We start from the raw sequence: 16,422 nt of genomic DNA, 5'->3' as shown, positions 1-16,422 counted from the left end.
TGCTCCAAGCTGCCATTGACCCGCGAAACTGCTAAGAAGTGCCCACTGCCACATACAGGACAAAACACTCTGCTAAAGCTCCCGACTGACCAAGGCTGACTTCAAAATTAGCCAGGTCCCCCCACTGGGTCCTGCCTGCTGTCCCAGACGAACTTCAAACTGTGCTATTTGTTAAACTAGAATAGTTTACAGCAAAATACTCCTGCTGCTAAAAAAGGTACGAATCAAACGTGCAGAGCACTAAGGAGTAAGTACTTCTCCCCACGGAATAAGGCGGCTCCAGCCTCCCCAGGGCTCAGGCTGGCAGGAGTTGGTGTTTCTTAAGCTGGATGTGAGAATCCGGCAAATGTTCTGATGGGAGCAAACATCCCATGAGCAGCTCTAAGAATCAGCGTCACGAGGAGAACTTCTGACCTGCCACTCAAACACGGATTCTGAACAATTCTGTGGGCAACTCGCGCAGAAATAACCTCTGCGTCCGTGTCACGCAGGTCTTGAAGGCCTTTCAAACGCTGGAATCGAAGGCGGCAAACAGGATTGCTAAGAGGCTTCCCGAGCCGCGCAGAGACCCTCTCGGGCTGCGGCAAGGGCTCCTCGCCGGCCTTCTCGAGAAGCCAAGCGCCCTGCTCGGTCCGTCTCCCTCTCGGGCCGCCGGGCCCGGGCCAGGAAGGAAGAGCCCGGGTCGGAAGCGCCTTCGGGCCCGGCCGACCCCAGTCCCCTTGTCCCCCAGCGCCGGCCCCGGGGCCGAGCCGCAGCCCACCCTCCCAGCGGCGCCCGCGCTCCCAGGGCCGGGCCGGGCCGCCCGGGCCGCGGGGACGCAGGAGGGCGCGGGCCAGAGGCTCCGACCCCGCCACCCGCGCAGCCACCCCGGTGACCCGTGGTCTCCGCCAACCGACCGCGCGCACCGCGCGAGGACGCAGCCCGCCCGGGAGGCCGCCCGGGCCCCGCGCCGCCCGGCCGGGCCGCGGCTCTGCGGCCGGCGAGGGCGCGCGGGCGCCGGGAGCGGTGCCCGCCCGTGACCCCGCGGCCAGCCGCGCTCCCGCTCCCGAACACACGTGCGTCTCCAAAACAAAGGCGGCGAGCGCGGCGCGCAGCCAGAGCCCCGCGCCGGGCGGAGGCGCGCGGGGAGGCCGGCTGGCGGCGCCCCTTGGGCCCTCGTCCCCGTCCCGGCGCCAGGACTCAGCCGGGCGGGGGGAGCCCGGCGCGGAGAGGGGCGCGGGCGCGGGCAGCGAGCTGCCGGGACGCCCAGGGCGGCCGGGCCGCGGCGCGTAATTACCCTAATTAGCCGAGGAGCGTCCGGTCCGGAGGCCGGCGTCGGGGCCGCGGAGACGCGCCCCGGCCGGAAAGCCCGGGCGGGCCCGGGTCCCCACCGCCGTCCCCCACGCGCCGAAGTGGGACAGCCACGCCGGAAGGAGCCGGCTCGCGCTGCCCGCCTCGGGGTCGCTCACCGTGTGCAGGAACAGGGCCGCTGGTCACCTGCCTCCGCTTCCCGGCCCGGCGCGGCCGGCTCCGGCCACGGGCCCTTTGTCCGCCAGCTCGGCTCCCCAAAGTGGGCCGACGCAGGAACAACGACCTTCGGCAGTGGCTTCTTTCCCTAACGCACAAAGGGTGCCCCGGGGAAGAGCGAGGCCGCCCGGGCCCAAGGCCGCGTGCGACTCCCGGCGGGTCACGCCGCGGGAAGGCCGGTCTCCGCCGCGGGCCCCGGGGGACGCCGCGCCCTGCGCCCTGCGCGCCTCCCCGGCTGCTCGGCCGCGACGCCGAGCCGGGACCCGGCAAATCAGAGGCCACGTAAAGCAGTTTTTGACTGGAAGTCGAGTGTATTTATTTGCAGCAATCCTTTAACAATGATCAAATTTTGACAACAAGCAACAGCAATTACTGCTAAGTGTTGCCTCTAGATCCGAGCGGCAGATAGCAGGGAACCGTATTATCTGGAACACAAACGGAAAGGCCCTGAATGTCTGTAATCAAATCGCCATCTCCCCAAAGTCTGATTGACAGGGCAGATCACCCTAAGATAATGAATTTATTACATTTCCTGGGTTATTTACAAAGGGGGAGGGCCGATCCGCATTGCCCCCTAGGTTTAACTGTAAATTAACACGAAAAACTGGATTGAAAAGAAACCACCTGGACCGCAAGGCTCTGCTCTGTGCCCCTTCCTTCTCATTAGGCGCTTTCTGTCTTTTTCAAAAAATAAATTGTGCTACAAACATATCTTCTAAAATAGCTTCCCAAAGATGAAGTATCCCTTTCCACCCCTCGGTACACTTGATTTTTTAAAAATCAATCCATCTTCGGAAGACATGAAGGATCGCCGATGTGGGTGAGTTATATACATGCATTTAAAAGCTGCTTTATTTTTCCTCTTAAAAAAAGAGGGAATTTAACAGGGAAAAAAACAACAACAACAAACATGCATCCAGCATTGGCCTCACAGGGGTGTCTAGTACACCTCGCTGTGTTTTGTGTGATGCACAAGCCAAATATTCATCTGTGTGGAGCCGGAGTCACCGTCACCTCTCCACACACAGGTACCACTGCACTAAGGCCGCCGCGGATTCCTGGGCTTTAAATTTCCAGACCATGTCCTCCCTGACTGAGAAAATGTGCTTGTGTAAATGCCAACTCAGGTCTGTTTTGGGAAATATCTTTTCCCTAGCCACGAAGCAAGCGAACTATACAGGACACGGTGCAGAAAACGCTGCAGGAAAAAAAAATCTGAACAAAAAGACTTTCATGTGAAATTTGACAAGGAATCGTCAGAGGGTTTCTCCACTCTTTCATAGATTTAGCAGGAGAATCAGTAAAATTATAGTGTTTTAATCTCTGGAGTTTTTTTCTTATAATAATTAAGGCTGCATTAAAGTATCCAGACATATAGGTCTCATTCAAACGGAAGGGTAATTTATTAATAAACAAACAATGAATATGTTCGACAAAAGGAAAGATAGAATAAGGTGAGTACAGTTTCCCTTTTATAATGAAAAAAAGCACAATTTAAGCTTTCAGGCAATTTAACGTCAGGTTTTGGAAACACTTTCTGGCGTTTGGTCCACGACATCCAACTACAAATTAAAAATAAATTACTATGTTGCAATTTACATTTTAAAACAAGTCCATGAATAAAAAGAAAGCCACGTTCATAAACAGGGACTCCCCCCTCCTTTCCACAGGGGATAAAATAGTATCTTACAGGTGAGAGGCGAAGCAGGAGGCGGCAGGGATGCAGGGAGGAGGAAAGCGTGCTCTCTGGGAAGAAGAAGAAACTTACGTGCTGTCTGGAGTTAACACTGTCCTCTAGCAAAGCCCGACTCTGCTGTCTCTGTACAAAACAGTTTAGGTTTTGTTTATTCAGACAAGGCGACGTGGAGGTGGCTCCCAATCCATCTTTTAAGAAAAGACTTTTCTTCGTGCTGGTGGGTTGGAAGTTGGGAGGGATTCTGTTCTCCTGTGTGGTGAGCGTTTGCTTTTCAAAGTGGGGTTTTTTGGTTTCGGTTTTGCCTCGAGGGTTCTCTGGGCTGCTCCTGCGCCGGGGTCCGGTTCAGTGGGGCTGGGAGGCGGGCTGGGGGGGGGCGGGGCGGGGGGGTCAGAACTTGCTGCAGTCGTAGACGAAGGCCCCAGACGTGCGGTACAGGGACTGGCCCGAGGGGAAGGCCATCTGACAGCTGCTGTTCCCGTTCACCGGGGAGTTGTTCAGGCCGATCCTCTGCGACTCGAACATCTCCCGCACCGAGTGGAAGTTCTGCTGCTGGCCCGGGTAGCCCGCGGCCGCCGCCGCCGCCGCCGCGCTGGCCAGGTGGCCCAGGTCCCCGCCCGCCTGGTTCAGGTACCACGAGGCCAGGCGGCCTTGGTGGGCCGCAGGGTGGTGGCCGGCCTCCTGGCCGCCGCCGGCGCCGTGGCCCAGGGACGAGGAGCTGCTGCTGGTGGCCGGGGGCAGGGAGTAGTCGGGCAGGGGGTCGTCCACCGAGGAGCCGCCGGAGCCCGCGGGCGCGCCCTGCACGTGGCCGCCGCGCTCCCCGGCCGCGTACAGGCTCATGGCCTGCAGGTTGCAGTGGTAGGTCCCGGCGCCCCCCGCCCCTCCGCCCCCACCCCCGCCCGAGCTGCCCGCGCCCGGGCTCTGGCTGCAGGGGGAGCCGTACAGGGAGCTCTGGCCCGGAGAGTAGGCGCCGAGCGCCAGCGGGGGCGCGAGGCCGGCGCGCGAGGACGCGGCGGCCGGGGCCAGGAGGCCCGAGCCCAACTCGGCGGCCGCGCCCTGCGGCGACCCCCGCAGGGACGTCATGATGTTGTCCACGCTGAAGCCCTGGCTGTGCGGCGGCGCGGGCGCGGGCGGCGGGCCGGGCTCCGCGCCGTCCAGGCTCAGCGGCCGCGCCGCCGGCAGGCCGCCCGGGGGGCTGCCCCCGCTGGACAGGCTGCTGCTGCTGCTGTCGGGGCTTTCGATTTTGGGCACCGCGGCGGCGCCGGCGCTGCCGCTGCCCAGGGCGGAGGCCGGGGACAGGGGCTGGGGCGGCGAGGGGCACGTACCGTTCTCGGTTTTGATGTCCTGGATGCGCACGGGCGGCGGCTGCGCTCCGGACGCGGCGCCGTCGGCCTGCTCCGGCGGCGCGGGCGCGGCCGGACGGCCGGGCGGCGGCGGCGGCGGCGGCGGCGGCTCCTTGAGGTGCAGCCGGTCCTTCTCCTCCTTGTCCTTCACGGCGTCCTTCTTCTTGAAGCGCCGCCGCCGCCGCAGGAAGCTGCCGTTCTCGAACATGTTGTAGGAGTCCGGGTCCAGCGTCCAGTAGCTGCCCTTCCCCGGCTTCTTGTCGTCGCGCGGCACCTTGACGAAGCACTCGTTGAGCGAGAGGTTGTGGCGGATGCTGTTCTGCCAGCCCTGCTTGTTGTCCCGGTAGAAGGGGAAGCGGTCCATGATGAACTGGTAGATGCCGTTCAGGGTGATTTTCTTGTCGGGCGCGTTCTGGATCGCCATGGTGATGAGCGCGATGTAGCTGTAGGGCGGCTTCACCATGTCCTTGGGCTGGGGCTGCGGCGTGTAGGGCCCGTAGGCGCGGGCCATGCCGCCCGGGTACTGCTCGGCGTGCGCCGGGTGCGAGTACACGCTCATGGGGGCCGGCATGGCGCTGTAGCCGCCCCCGGCCGCCGCCGCCGCCGCGCGGTAGTAGCTCTGCTCGCCGCCGAGGTAGGGCACCACTCCCAGGGAGTTGGGGCTGGACACGGAGTAGCGCGCCTGCATGGCCCCGCTCGCCGCCGCCGCCGCCGCCGCCGCCCCCCGCCCTCTCTCGGGCCGGCCGCCCAGTCCGAGTCCGGGCCCGAGGGCTGGTCGCCGGGCCGCCGCCGCCGCCGCCGCCGCCTCCCCTGCGCTGGCCCGGCTCCGGGGCGCCTCCGGCCGCCGAGGAGGATCGAGGCGGCGGAGAGGGCCGGACGCGGACGCGGCCGACGGCCTTGAACGCGCGCAGCAGCTTCCAGGCGGGAACGGGAAAGAAGAGCCCCAAATGGAAAACAAGAAGCCGCCCGGCTCGCCGCACCGCCTGCGCCTTCCAGGAGGCTCTGCCCCAGCCGCCGGCGAAGGCGGCCAGATAACCAGGGCGGGGGGCAGCGCGCCGGCCGCCTGCCCGGGCCCGCGTCACCTTTTTTTCAGTCTCGCGCGCGCCGGCCGCCTAAGGAAGCATTGGAAAAACTTCTGAACTTTTGAGCATCCGTCACCGAGGCGAGGACTTTTTTACGCAGTTACATTTTTTCCGGGCAGCGGAGCCCCGCCCCACCGCGGCGGCCGCAGCCAATGGGAGGCGGGAACGCCTCCGAGGGAGCCGGAGGCCGAGCCGCGCCGGCCCGCGCCCCGCCGCGGAGGACCGCGGGGCTGACCACACGCGCGCCGGCCCGGCTGCCCTGCTCCCGCGCCCGGCCCGCGCCCCTGCCCAAGCCCCCGCCGGCGCCCGGCCCGCGCCTGGCCCCCCTCCCGCAGCCGTGCGCTCCCGCGCCCGGCCGCCCGCGGTCCGCGCCAGGCCCTGCCCCCAACCCCGGGCCCTAGGCTGGACGTCCATTGTTCCCCCAGACTTCCCGGGTCCTCCGGGCCCCGCGCAGACCCTTCCTCCGGCCGCCGCCCCCGGATGTCACCGAGTCCCCAGGTCCCGACTCGCGCTGGCCCTCTCCCGCTCCTTGGCGGATCTGGCCGACCCCAGCGCCAGGGTTTCCCGGGCCGCTCCGCCCCTTCTCCTCTCCCCCTCCTCTCCCCTCCCCTCCCCTCCCCTTCCACCCCTTCCCTCCCTCCCTCCCTCCCTCCCGGTCGCCGGCCTCCCCGGCTCCCACAGGTCTCCGGTTTTCCCCCACCTGGAGGTTCTCCAGGGCTGAGCTGGGTTACAAAGGGCAGGGCTTTAAGGGCTCAGTCACAGCCGAGCTCTGTTCGCGGTGGGGGAGGAGTTGGTGCCCCCACCTCGCCGTCCCCGCGACCGCTCCCCCGTGGAAATAAGGGAGGTGGAAACGGGGCCTCGCCAGGAGCTCGGGGCCGGGGTTGGCGGCGAGGGTGCCTGCGGCGCGCGCTGCTGGAGCCTGGAGGCTTCCCAGCGCATCTTCGGGCTTCACCGCGACCGCCCCCTCTTGTCGGGCCCAGCACCTTTCGGCTCAAAGGAGGGGTCCGGCGGCGGGCTCAGTGACCATAGCAGGTGTGATGACAAGAAGCAAATAAATCTGTCCCAGCTCCCTCTCCACGCACGCGTGGCTGCCCGCTCGCAGAGATGATGGGCGTGACCGGGGGGGGACGTTCGGAACCGCACCTGCAGGGCGGCTGGAGGTTCTTCGGGATGAGCACAGAGGCGAATCTTTGTGCCGGCGCCTGAGATTTGCAGTTTCCGGGCGACTGGGCCCGGAATGGAGAGAAGAGGAATGAGCGGGAGAGAGACCCCAGGCCGCGCAGGAGGTGGCCTCCTCCCGCGGGCAGCGGCCTCTGCACCTGGGAAGCTCCGAAACAGCCCCTCCCGGCCCTTTACTGGAAGTTGGAGGAACGGGCGCGTCTAGGGGGTGCGGAGGCGAGCAGCGTGTCGCATCTCACACCTCCATCCCCCAATTCCTGACAATCTTTAACTGTGAGGACGTGTTGGGAACCCTTTTGGCTTCCCGGCTGGAATCCGGCTTCCTCACTCCGCATAATTGGAGCTGCAGCTGCGGTTTAGGTGTCAGGGCGCAGGCCGGCGAAGTTTTTAGATGTACGGCGGAGGGGCCCCTTCTTGCTCCTTCTGAACTAGCCTGGTGCCCGGAAGTCTGGCTCCCGGCACTGCCGGGCCTCCCCGGCCTGCCTGCCGAGCTCCCCGGCAGCTCCTGACTCCATTCCTGGGCGTCTGCAAGGCCGCGTCTCCACGGCTGGAGGAAACCCTGGATTCGCCGGCCGGAGACTCAGTGTTTCTGAACACTTGTGCGGGAAAGGAAGGGGGAAGCCCCACCACAGGAAAGGCCAATTCGTGTCGAGCGCCTGCTCCACTCCCGGATGTAAGTGGTGCCTTCGGCAGAGGCTTTACAGGCGCCCGGGTTCAGCCTGGAGGCCAAGGAAGCCTCTGGTTGCCTCGAAGACCTAGGCATTTGGTGGCTCTGGCCTCTAAGCCGAGTTTCCACTGCACACAGGGCACGGGACCCCTCGGCCGCTTTCCCGGCGTGGTTGTGCGGGGCACCGTGGTGCCGCCCAGCTGCCCCCAGTCCCCAGCGGCCTTGCCTGCCACCCCCCACCCCGCCCCTCGGCCGGAGAGGTGGAAACAGCTCATTACGCACACTGCAAATCCGACAGGGGGGCTGTGCTGGACCCCAGCTTCTTTGGAGTATAAAAGTTGCGGCTGTGAAATTAGTATCTGGCGGGAAAAAAAAGGAGGGTGCCGTTGAGGAAGCATCGGCTTTCTCCTGGTCGAGCTCTGGATATTTGCCAGGAAAAGATATTTGCATTTGTGTTTTATAAGCTTCCTCGGAAGCAAACCTCTACTAAACGGCTCGATTGTATTTCAAGTGCTTGACTTATTATTGTTGGTGGTGGTGTTACCTTAACAGCGAGGCTCAGAAATGAAGACTTTGGGGAACGAGTTTAAGTTTTTCTGTTCAGGTTAGAGCTTCTGATGCCCCTTTTGCGGCTCCATGGGCAGTTCAATCACTGCCTCCCCCACAGCCCTTGACTAGCCGAAATGCTCCCCCGCAGGAAGCCGCCTTCTGCTTTTCTGACACCTCGAGCTGAGGCCTGAGGGTCCCGCGGGCGACAGCCGTAATGGATGTTTGGTGGCCCTGTCGCTGGCCCTCCCCACCGCATCCCCTCTCTGACCCACCAGCCAGGGTCACAGTTCCTGGGGCCCACGAGGGGTCTTAGATCTGGGGAGGGGGGTAACGTCACAGCACACCCCAAACAGGCCTCCCGGGCCCTAGGCTGGAAAACCACCAGGAAAGAGAGGAAATGCCAGATTCGGACGTGGCGACACCGCAGGAAGAGGGGGAGGGGTGGTGTCCTAACGCAGGTCACCAGGAGCCAAAGGAGCTTCTTTTTTTTCCAAGTCAAAAAAAAGAGAATAGGGGTCAGAGCTGGAACCCCCGAGTCCAGAAAAGGACCCCGAGGGGCATGAGCCTGGCCCAAGGTGCAGGTATTGTCTGTGGTCAGAGACGCCTCAGGAACTTTCCAGCGGGCCCCCAGCCATGGGAGGTGATCTTCTGGAATGGGGCGGGGGGGAGAGCTAGTACTGGCTGGGGGCCGCTCTGTCCAGGAGCTTCGGGAGTCAGGAAAGACGGGCTTTCAGAGGGTGCAGCGAGCAAGCACTGGGGCTCTGCAAACTGGGGGGCTGCATGCCTGCAGCCTTGCCACTGCCTCTGTGGGGGCTGGAGGCATGTGTCCGACTGCACAACCTGAAAACTCCCCACTAGACTGACGTCACAAGCAATTGTAGCCCAGTCCCTCTCGGGTTGTCTTTGGGCAATTTAGCTGTTTGGGGACGTTCTCCAAATGGCCTCGTTTATGAAGGGCAGGAGGCCAGGGGTGGGGGGGGGTACGCGGGTGTCAGTGACCCTTATTCGTTATCAAACCATGTGCCCGGCAGGGAGCACTGGTCATCCTCGGAGAGGGCAGGCACCCACCGGCAATGTGCCAAGACTCCCCATGGTTCAACTTCTTAGTTGGGGGGGGGGCGTCTGAGTACAGATTCTGTGAACTCGGTCTTCGAAATTCAGCCCCCTCCATAGAAAAACAACTCCTGTGATAAATGAAAAGACCGTTTGTTTTTCGATTGTTCGAAAAACCAAGTGACCTCCGTGCAGGAACGAATTGTAACACTGCTCGCCTAAGCGCTCCACAGGAAGTTTCTAGGATGGGGTAACTTAATGCCCCCAGTCCCCAAGACAGGCCGGCCCGCTCATTACTCCAACCGAGGGCGTGTGCCAGCACCTGCTGCCCTTCTGCAGGAAAGCCTGGTCTCCCAGAGCCTTTCTGGGGCCCAGAACGAGCTGAATACCAAGAAAGGGCCACGCGACGTGCGGGAAGCGTTCATCTCAGTGCCTGGCTCCGCGCTGGGGGCTTCTTTGTCCAGGGAGAGGGAGAGGGAGCTGAGAAAACTGTCTCCTTTCGTTAACCACCCGGGACCAAAACAGCACTTGTGTTGGGGTGGCGGGGGGATGAGCCGGAAGGACTGGCCGGCGGGCCTCGGTTCCTCCGCACCCAAGTCCTCATTCGACTGGGGACGCAGCCGCCAGCCCAAGCCTGGAAGAGGGGAGGCCCGACCTTTCCAGCTTCGCGGCTGGGGGTCATCCTAGACTCACGCCCCCGAGGCTGCAGCGCGATGCGGGCATCACCAGAAGCGGCGCGAGGGCTCCTCCAGCACCCGTGGTGGGCTACGGGCGTCGCAGGAAGCGCCTTGGTGCGTGGGCACTCCGCAGATCAGCAGGCCCCACGGGCCGGGAGGGGGGAGGGTCGGCCGCACCTTGCGGAAGTCGGGCCTGGCCCTACGGGCGGCGGGCTTCCCTGATTGCCAGCCTGGCAAGGAGCCCCATGCGCGGGACGGCGTCCCCTCCTGCCCGAGGGCAGCCTGCAGAGTCGGAGTCCCAACGCTCTGGCCCCTCCGCGCACCGGCGCTGCGGGCCCTGGGATGCGCCCCTGACGCCACCCACCCGGCCAGGAGCGCAAAGGGCGCCGCCATCCCGCTCTCAGGCCGCGGAGCCCTCGGTCCGGGCTGCTGCCCGCGCCTTCGGGCAGGGACCCGGTTGGCACCTGGCTCCGTGTGGCCGACCCCACCCCGCCCCGCCCCGCGTCCTCGCGTGCGTCTGCACCCGGAAGCGCGGCCGGGTGCCCCCTCCGCACCCCCTCCCCAGGCTTCCCGCTAGCCCCCGCGAGCTCCTGGCTGGGAAGTGGGGGAGGACACCGGGGCCGCTCCCGAGCGCAGGTCCCCGACCAACCCGCCTGCCGCGCAGGGCTCAGGCTCTGGCTCGGGCAGCAGCTCCGATTCCGGCCCTGCGCGCGCCCCGAGCGCCCCCTGCCGTCGGCAGCCTTCACTGGGCGCCCTACGCCCCACCGCCCGCCGGGAGCGCCCTGGGAGGAAGGGGACCCCGAAGGCCACGCCACGGGAGGCCCCCGCCTGGCTTCGGGCTTTCGCAACCTACCCAGGGCCCCGGCGGGAAGAGTCGGTGGGGAGGCCCCTTGGAGGGACTGGCCCAGTCTCCCAGGCACAGGCCTGGGCGCTTTTGTTCCTGGGACCCCAGGTGACCTGGCACGAGGCTTGCAGCCACCGCTCCATTCCTTCCTAGCGGCTCCTTTAATTGATGTGCACGTTTCAGAAGAAGCAGGGCCGCCTCACCAAGTGAATTACATCCTGGGAGATGCCAAGGAATATATTCCCGGGCAGCCAGGTTTGCCAATACAAGTCGCAAAAGAAGACCACTGGTTTCCCGGAAAAAGGACTCTGTTTTTCAACCGCTCCTTAGTCTTAACTATGAAAAACTGAACGTCCAAAGAGCTGGTCTGGAAAACGGCGAGAAGGGCGCGCGGTCCCCCCCCCCCGCCCCCGTGCGTGCCCCCCAGACCCTCACGGCGCGCATGCGCAGCCTCTCCGGCCCCTCCCGACGCAGACACGCGTGGGCGGGACTCTGGCGCGGGAGGGGAACGCGTTCGGGTTCGAGCTCTTTAGTTTGGAAGCAACGACGTATGAAAAGATAGACTGTGGTGAACAGAGGGACGTTCCCGCAGAGTCGTAAGTAGAAATAAATATGAACGGAAAAGAGACACATGCTCTATTTTCTAAGGCCGGTCGTTGACTCCGTTAAACTCTCAGTTAGGGCCGCCGACAAACCCTGAACCTTCCCTTGCCAGGTCCCCTTTGCTTGGGGTCACAGACCCTGGCTGGACCGAGCAGGGCTCTCCAGTCCCCACGCTTGCCTCCTCCTCCCGCAGGCCTCGCGCGGACAACGCGGAACGTGGGCCTGTCTGGAAGGAGGGCCCTGAGGGACGGTCACCCTGCCCAGGGCTGAGAGTCATCTTTCCACGTAGTTCTGGCCGGCCCCTGACGTGGGGGCTGCTTTCTGCCTCTCACACAGGAGGAAGCTGCGCCTAGAGAGAGCACCTTGCCGAGATCACACACGCGTCCCTTGCAGCGTCCCTCTGAGATGCCCTTTGGGGTGCGGTGCTCCCGAGCCCCCAGAAGAAGACCTGAAACGACTGAATGCCACGGGCGGCCAGCCTCCTCTCGATGGTTTCGGATGTTAAAGTGCGTTTCAGACGGATGATCCGTGGACTAAGCCACTTAGCAAGTAGGTGGAGGTCTCGTTGCTCCGTGTTATTCCAGCAGCTGGCGCCTCACCCCGGGCTGGACATGCCTGGGACGGTCATTACTGACGACCGCGGGGAGAACGGCCATCCGCCTCAATGTCAAGGCCGTGTGCGGGGCTGGCGTGTCCACGCCCCGTCCTGGGCTCCGATGGAGGCCTGTCCGTGCATTTGCTCTGGCCCCGAGCGCCGTCTCACTGCTCTCCTGCCCTCCCTTTGGCCGTCCCCAGGGAGGTTCTAGAACCACGCAAATGGAGGCCAAGATGCCTGCCCGGCCCCTCCCTCCGTGACCTGCCCTTGGGCCTTGCAGGCTAGGACAGCTTAGGGGCTGCTGGGACCCATAGCACTTCCACCTCAGGCCTCCCAGGCTCAGGGGAAGGGGCCGGGGAGGGACAGAGCACCGGGGTTTCAGGCCTGGCTGCCTCAGGGACCTGGGAGGGCACTGGCTGGCTGTCGTGTCCCAGAGAGGGACACCGAGGCTCAGACCACCTGCTTCTGAGGTGGCTGAGCCCGCGCTCCCGCCCAGAAGTCAGGAGTCGCAGTGCCTCGCTGTCTCCTTGGCTGCTCGGCCTCAGTCCCGCCTCGGAGCTGGTGTCCACCGTGACCTTTGGCGAAGCAGGTGGAGTGGGCGCGGGGGGAGGAGAGCTGGGGAGGGGGGCGATGAATGGAGGGGCGGGAAGGAGGCCCTCCTCTGCCCGGCTGCGACTAGGCCTGGGCCCGAGACTGACTGACCCAAGGCTGCGAGGGAGGGAGATGGAGCCGGAGGCCCGGACCTCAGCTGGGCCTGGGGGCGGGGGCGGGGCACGGCCTTGCTTGGGCCTCTCCCAGCAGGGGCCCTGGTGGGCCAGGGAACAGGGCAGCAGCGAGCTGGTGCCCAGGACTTCCTGTGTCTCCAGGAAGGGTCAGGAGGCTCGGGCCCTGGGGGTGCGGCCCCTCGGCTGGGGGCCACCGCAGGCCGTGGGTGCGGTGGGCCAGACTCCCTGGGGACCCCAGCCCCGCCGGTGGCGGTGGCGACCGTCTGGGCCCGTCCCGCGTCTCTTCAAGACCAGCCAGCGTGGGCGTCTGGCCGCCCTGCCTGCCCCTGCTGTGTGGAGGAAGGTCCTTTTAAAGGCCGGGCCGCCGCGTCCGCACAGGCTCCCACATAGCCCGCACCAGGGCCTGTGTTTAGTCTGTCTCGCTGACGCCCTTCCTGAACAGATGGGAGAGGAAGCGCGCCCGCAGCCACGCTGCCCCGCTGGCCCCGGCCGCCCATCACTTTCTCACCTGCCACCCGCCGGCCGGCGGGTCCTCCGCCCGCAGCAGCAGCAGCCAGGCCCGGAGGGGCCGCACCGCCGCCTGCCCGGGCCTCTCCCGCTCCCGTAGCACAAAGGTTTACATTATCAGGTATTCGGATGGTGAAACAGGCCCAGATTAGATAAGGTTAAGTTACGCTTTATAAGGGGCCAGGATGGGCCCGGGACACGTCCTGCTTTTATTTGAGTGTGCTCGTCACCGTCGTTTGTTTTTCTGCTTAGGTCTTCTCTAGAGCAGACGACACACACACACACACAGACACACACACACACCCACCCCGTGCTGGGTTGGGGAGAGGCCCTCTCACGGCCCAGAGGGGGGATGTTGGTTACTTGCCAGGGAAGAGTCGCTGGCCCCTGGGAGCCGAGCCAGTTACACAGGCCGAGCCGCGTTGCCCGGTGTGGGAATTCTCGGCGGTGCCTGGTGCCGCCACAAGAAACACCCCACAGTCGTTTCCATTGTTTGCCTGCGTGAGTACTTGCTCTCAAAGGTGATTTGTTTGGTGTATTTGTTTTAGGAAGGACCCATCCAAAGGCAGGCCGACTTGTCACTGGGAAAACGCCTTGGCAGAAGCTGCCAGGGCCTTTACATAAGAGGGAAACAGACGGGCCCCACCCGCCTCCCTTTCAGGCCAGCAGAGCCACACGTGTTGTCCAGCGTCGTTCATGGGGGCCACCGTCCACGGGAAGAGGCTCGTTTTCTAGCACACGTCACTGTCGTCAGCGGCGTCACCTGTTTTTTCTGGAATGGGCGCCCACCTGGACGGCGGAGCTTTGTTCTCGAGGCCTCTTGGGGTGTCCGTGGAGACGGGGCCGGGGGTGGCCACCCCATTTCCTTTTGCTTTAACGTGACTTTTGAAAAATCTCTCGCGTTTCTCCTTCGCTTGGCACGATTTGAACCTTCCTCGACTGTGCATCAGATGAAGGACGACAAGCAAGGTTTTCTCTCTCTCTCCTCCTTTCGCTGTGGGTACGTCGGCTCTCCTGACGACACTGCTGTGGCTTCGCCGGTGTCAGGGAGATTCGGTTATCGCATGGTGTTGACAGCCTGTTGTAAATCTCATACGGGGACCATTGTGCCCTATTTCCCAATGGTGCCAAACATTTTCCTCTTAGGTGTTTCGAACCCAGAACGCATCCCCAAGCAATCCGGGTGATGTTAAATACAGGCCAAGTGCCAGATGCGAAGCTCTTGGTAACGTCCCTTTAGAAACAGATTTCTCTGCTGTGCCTGGATCTGCTTGTCCAGCAGTGGCACGGCTATTCAATTAAACCACGTGAGGCAGAAAAAGAAGATAATGGATGTACAGCTTGTTCTTTCTCTTAGGAAAAGTTTGAATTTTGAAGAGTTCACTCACGTATGTGTCTCGATGGATTGAATTCCTCAGAAGACGTTCCCATTTCTGGCCACTTAATATTCTATTTAGGCAGTTCCCACTGTGGCACAGTGGGTTAAGAACCTGACCCTAGGGGCTCAGGCCAATGGGGAAGTGTGGGTTCAGTTCCCAGCCCAGTGCAGTCTGTTAAAGGATCATCTGGCATTGCCACAGCTGTGGCGTAGGTGGCGGTGGCAGCTGGGATTCTGTCCCTGGCCCAGGAACTTCCATAAGCCGAGGGCGTGCCCATAAAAAATATTATGTTTAAAATTTGAGGAGTTCCCGTCGTGGCGCAGTGGTTAACGAATCCGACTGGGAACCATGAGGTTGCGGGTTCGGTCCCTGCCCTTGCTCAGTGGGTGAAGGATCCGGCGTTGCCGTGAGCTGTGGTGTAGGTTGCAGACGCGGCTCGGATCCCGCGTTGCTGTGGCTCTGGCGTAGGCCGGTGGCTGCAGCTCCGATTCGACCCCTGGCCTGGGAACCTCCATATGCCGCAGAAGCGGCCCAAAGAAATAGCAAAAAGACCAAATAAAATAAAATAAAATTTGAGATTTGTTGGAGGTGGGGCGTGGCAGGAGAGAATGGAAGTGTGGTCGTAAAAGAGACTCGGAGGCCCCGCGTTTTGAGGAGCGGGTGATGGCGCCTCTGTCAGGAGCAGGAGGGCTGCGGTGCGGAGGGAGCCGGCTGTGCTGGAGATGCGGGGGGGTGGGGGGGGGGCTGGAATTTTTTCTTTTGTGGGAGGGGTAGGGCATTTTTGTCCAAGCATGCCTCCTCCTGTTGCCTCTTTAAAAGATACGTGAACGCTAACAATTCAGTGCAAATCGCTTCTATAGCATCCATTTTTCTCCAGCAAGGGGATTGTGGGAAGGGGCCGGGGTGTGTGGGGGGGGAGCGGAGGTGATGGGAGGCCCGGATGGAGGGGGGAGGCCCCCGGGAACCGGATGTTGGGGAGCCGAGTGCAGTGAAGAACCAGCCTCTTTCTGGAGCAGAATAGAATCCCCAGGGCAGGGGGCTCGCCACGCAGCCGCCCGGCCAGACGCGGGCTGGGAGTCGGTGTTCACGCCTGACAGAGGTGGTGGGCACCGACCCTGGGAAGCTCCTGGAGGCTTCCTGCCCTGTGAAAGGCGGGCCATCTGCTGAGGGCAGGTGCCTGCGGCCTGCCTGGCGGACGGGGGTCCACTGGGTGGGGCAGGGGCTGGGGAGGGTTGCCCCAGCGCGCTCTGCTGGCTGCGCCCTCGCCCTCTCCCGCGTCGGGCGTGGGCCTGCTCCGTGAATAGTTTCCATCTCAGTGTGGAATCGTGTGTCCGCCCGGTCCACTTTCTGCCCGCATTGGGCACACACCATGAAAGGCCATTTTTCTTTTTGAAGTGGATCCAGAATAATATACATGATGCAGTGCAGGCAGGATGCCTGTGGGAAAAAGTAACGTCTCCCAGTTGCTTCAATGGAACAAAGCGGCGGCGAGCAGCGTCTGCCGGAGGGCTGAGCCTTCCCGGCCTGAAGTGCAGGCCTCGCCGTGGAGTGGACCCAAGGGACCCGCTGGCCTGGCGGCCTCTCGCTGCAGGGCCCAGCAGCTCCAGCCGGGCGAGGGCCGGTGCCCGTGCTGACCTGTGCCTCAGTGTACTCTGTTTTCAAAGGCGAGAATGCGTGTCTCTTTTAACTTAAAAGAGAGATTTTTATAAAATGATCTCAGTGGAGAGCCTTTGGAATGTCTTTGAAAAAGTCAGCTGTAAATACAGGAAGCGAAAGAGTGGTGGTTCTTATGACTATAAATCGCAAAGGAAAGAGCCCCTGGGTTTCTGAACTTGCAGTTCACGCCGCTGGGCTTGCAGGGTTCGGCCCCAACTGCTGCACACGCTGATGTGGGTTCCAGGCCGAGGCTGTGCGTGAAGAGCACCCCGAGGGCCGTCTGGCTGGAGGGTCGTGAGTGGATTGTCTCCCTGAGCTCTGGAGGGGGTGCGCTACCCTGGGGCCCCGGGAGAGCTGGGAAGTT

The 16,422-nt window shown here is 63.1% G+C and overlaps 2 protein-coding genes and 1 long non-coding RNA gene across 3 annotated transcripts in view; 2 read left to right on the top strand and 1 right to left on the bottom strand.

Annotated features, from left to right (window-relative positions):
• Positions 1-2,885: 2,885 nt before the first annotated feature.
• On the bottom strand, positions 2,886-5,277 carry FOXC1 (forkhead box C1). The gene is made up of 2 exons (XM_047796781.1): positions 3,275-5,277; positions 2,886-3,068 (listed from the first exon to the last, which is right to left on the bottom strand). The coding sequence occupies exon 1, from the start codon at positions 5,228-5,230 to the stop codon at positions 3,590-3,592; it is 1,641 nt and encodes a 546-aa protein (XP_047652737.1). The 5' UTR covers positions 5,231-5,277; the 3' UTR covers positions 2,886-3,068; positions 3,275-3,589.
• LOC125135605 (transcription initiation factor TFIID subunit 4-like) lies at positions 5,229-10,326 on the top strand. The gene is made up of 6 exons (XM_047795878.1): positions 5,229-5,619; positions 5,744-6,183; positions 6,415-6,656; positions 7,236-7,476; positions 9,412-9,501; positions 9,760-10,326. The coding sequence occupies exons 1-6, from the start codon at positions 5,229-5,231 to the stop codon at positions 10,324-10,326; spliced, it is 1,971 nt and encodes a 656-aa protein (XP_047651834.1).
• A 736-nt stretch (positions 10,327-11,062) lies between these two features.
• Positions 11,063-16,422, top strand: part of LOC125135767 (uncharacterized) — a 38,578-nt gene continuing 33,218 nt past the window's right edge. The window contains exons 1-2 of the long non-coding RNA XR_007137046.1: positions 11,063-11,189; positions 11,533-11,745. This is a non-coding gene — a long non-coding RNA (uncharacterized LOC125135767). The remainder of the gene's footprint in view (positions 11,190-11,532; positions 11,746-16,422) is intronic.

This window comes from Phacochoerus africanus, chromosome 9 (genome assembly GCF_016906955.1).
Source record: "Phacochoerus africanus isolate WHEZ1 chromosome 9, ROS_Pafr_v1, whole genome shotgun sequence".
NCBI lineage: Eukaryota > Metazoa > Chordata > Mammalia > Artiodactyla > Suidae > Phacochoerus > Phacochoerus africanus.
Note: the sequence above shows the minus strand (reverse complement) of the source record. Positions and strands in the feature narration are given on the sequence as shown.

Bases quoted from the DNA above. Each gene is read 5' to 3' on its own strand.
- LOC125135605 (XM_047795878.1), top strand. From the start codon at position 5,229: ATGGCCCCGCTCGCCGCCGCCGCCGCCGCCGCCGCCCCCCGCCCTCTC. The intron at 6,184-6,414 runs GTTTCCCGGGCC...GTGGGGGAGGAG, and splicing joins TGGCCGACCCCAGCGCCAGG to TTGGTGCCCCCACCTCGCCG. The intron at 7,477-9,411 runs GTAAGTGGTGCC...GCCCTTCTGCAG, and splicing joins CGCCTGCTCCACTCCCGGAT to GAAAGCCTGGTCTCCCAGAG.
- FOXC1 (XM_047796781.1), bottom strand. From the start codon at position 5,230: ATGCAGGCGCGCTACTCCGTGTCCAGCCCCAACTCCCTGGGAGTGGTG.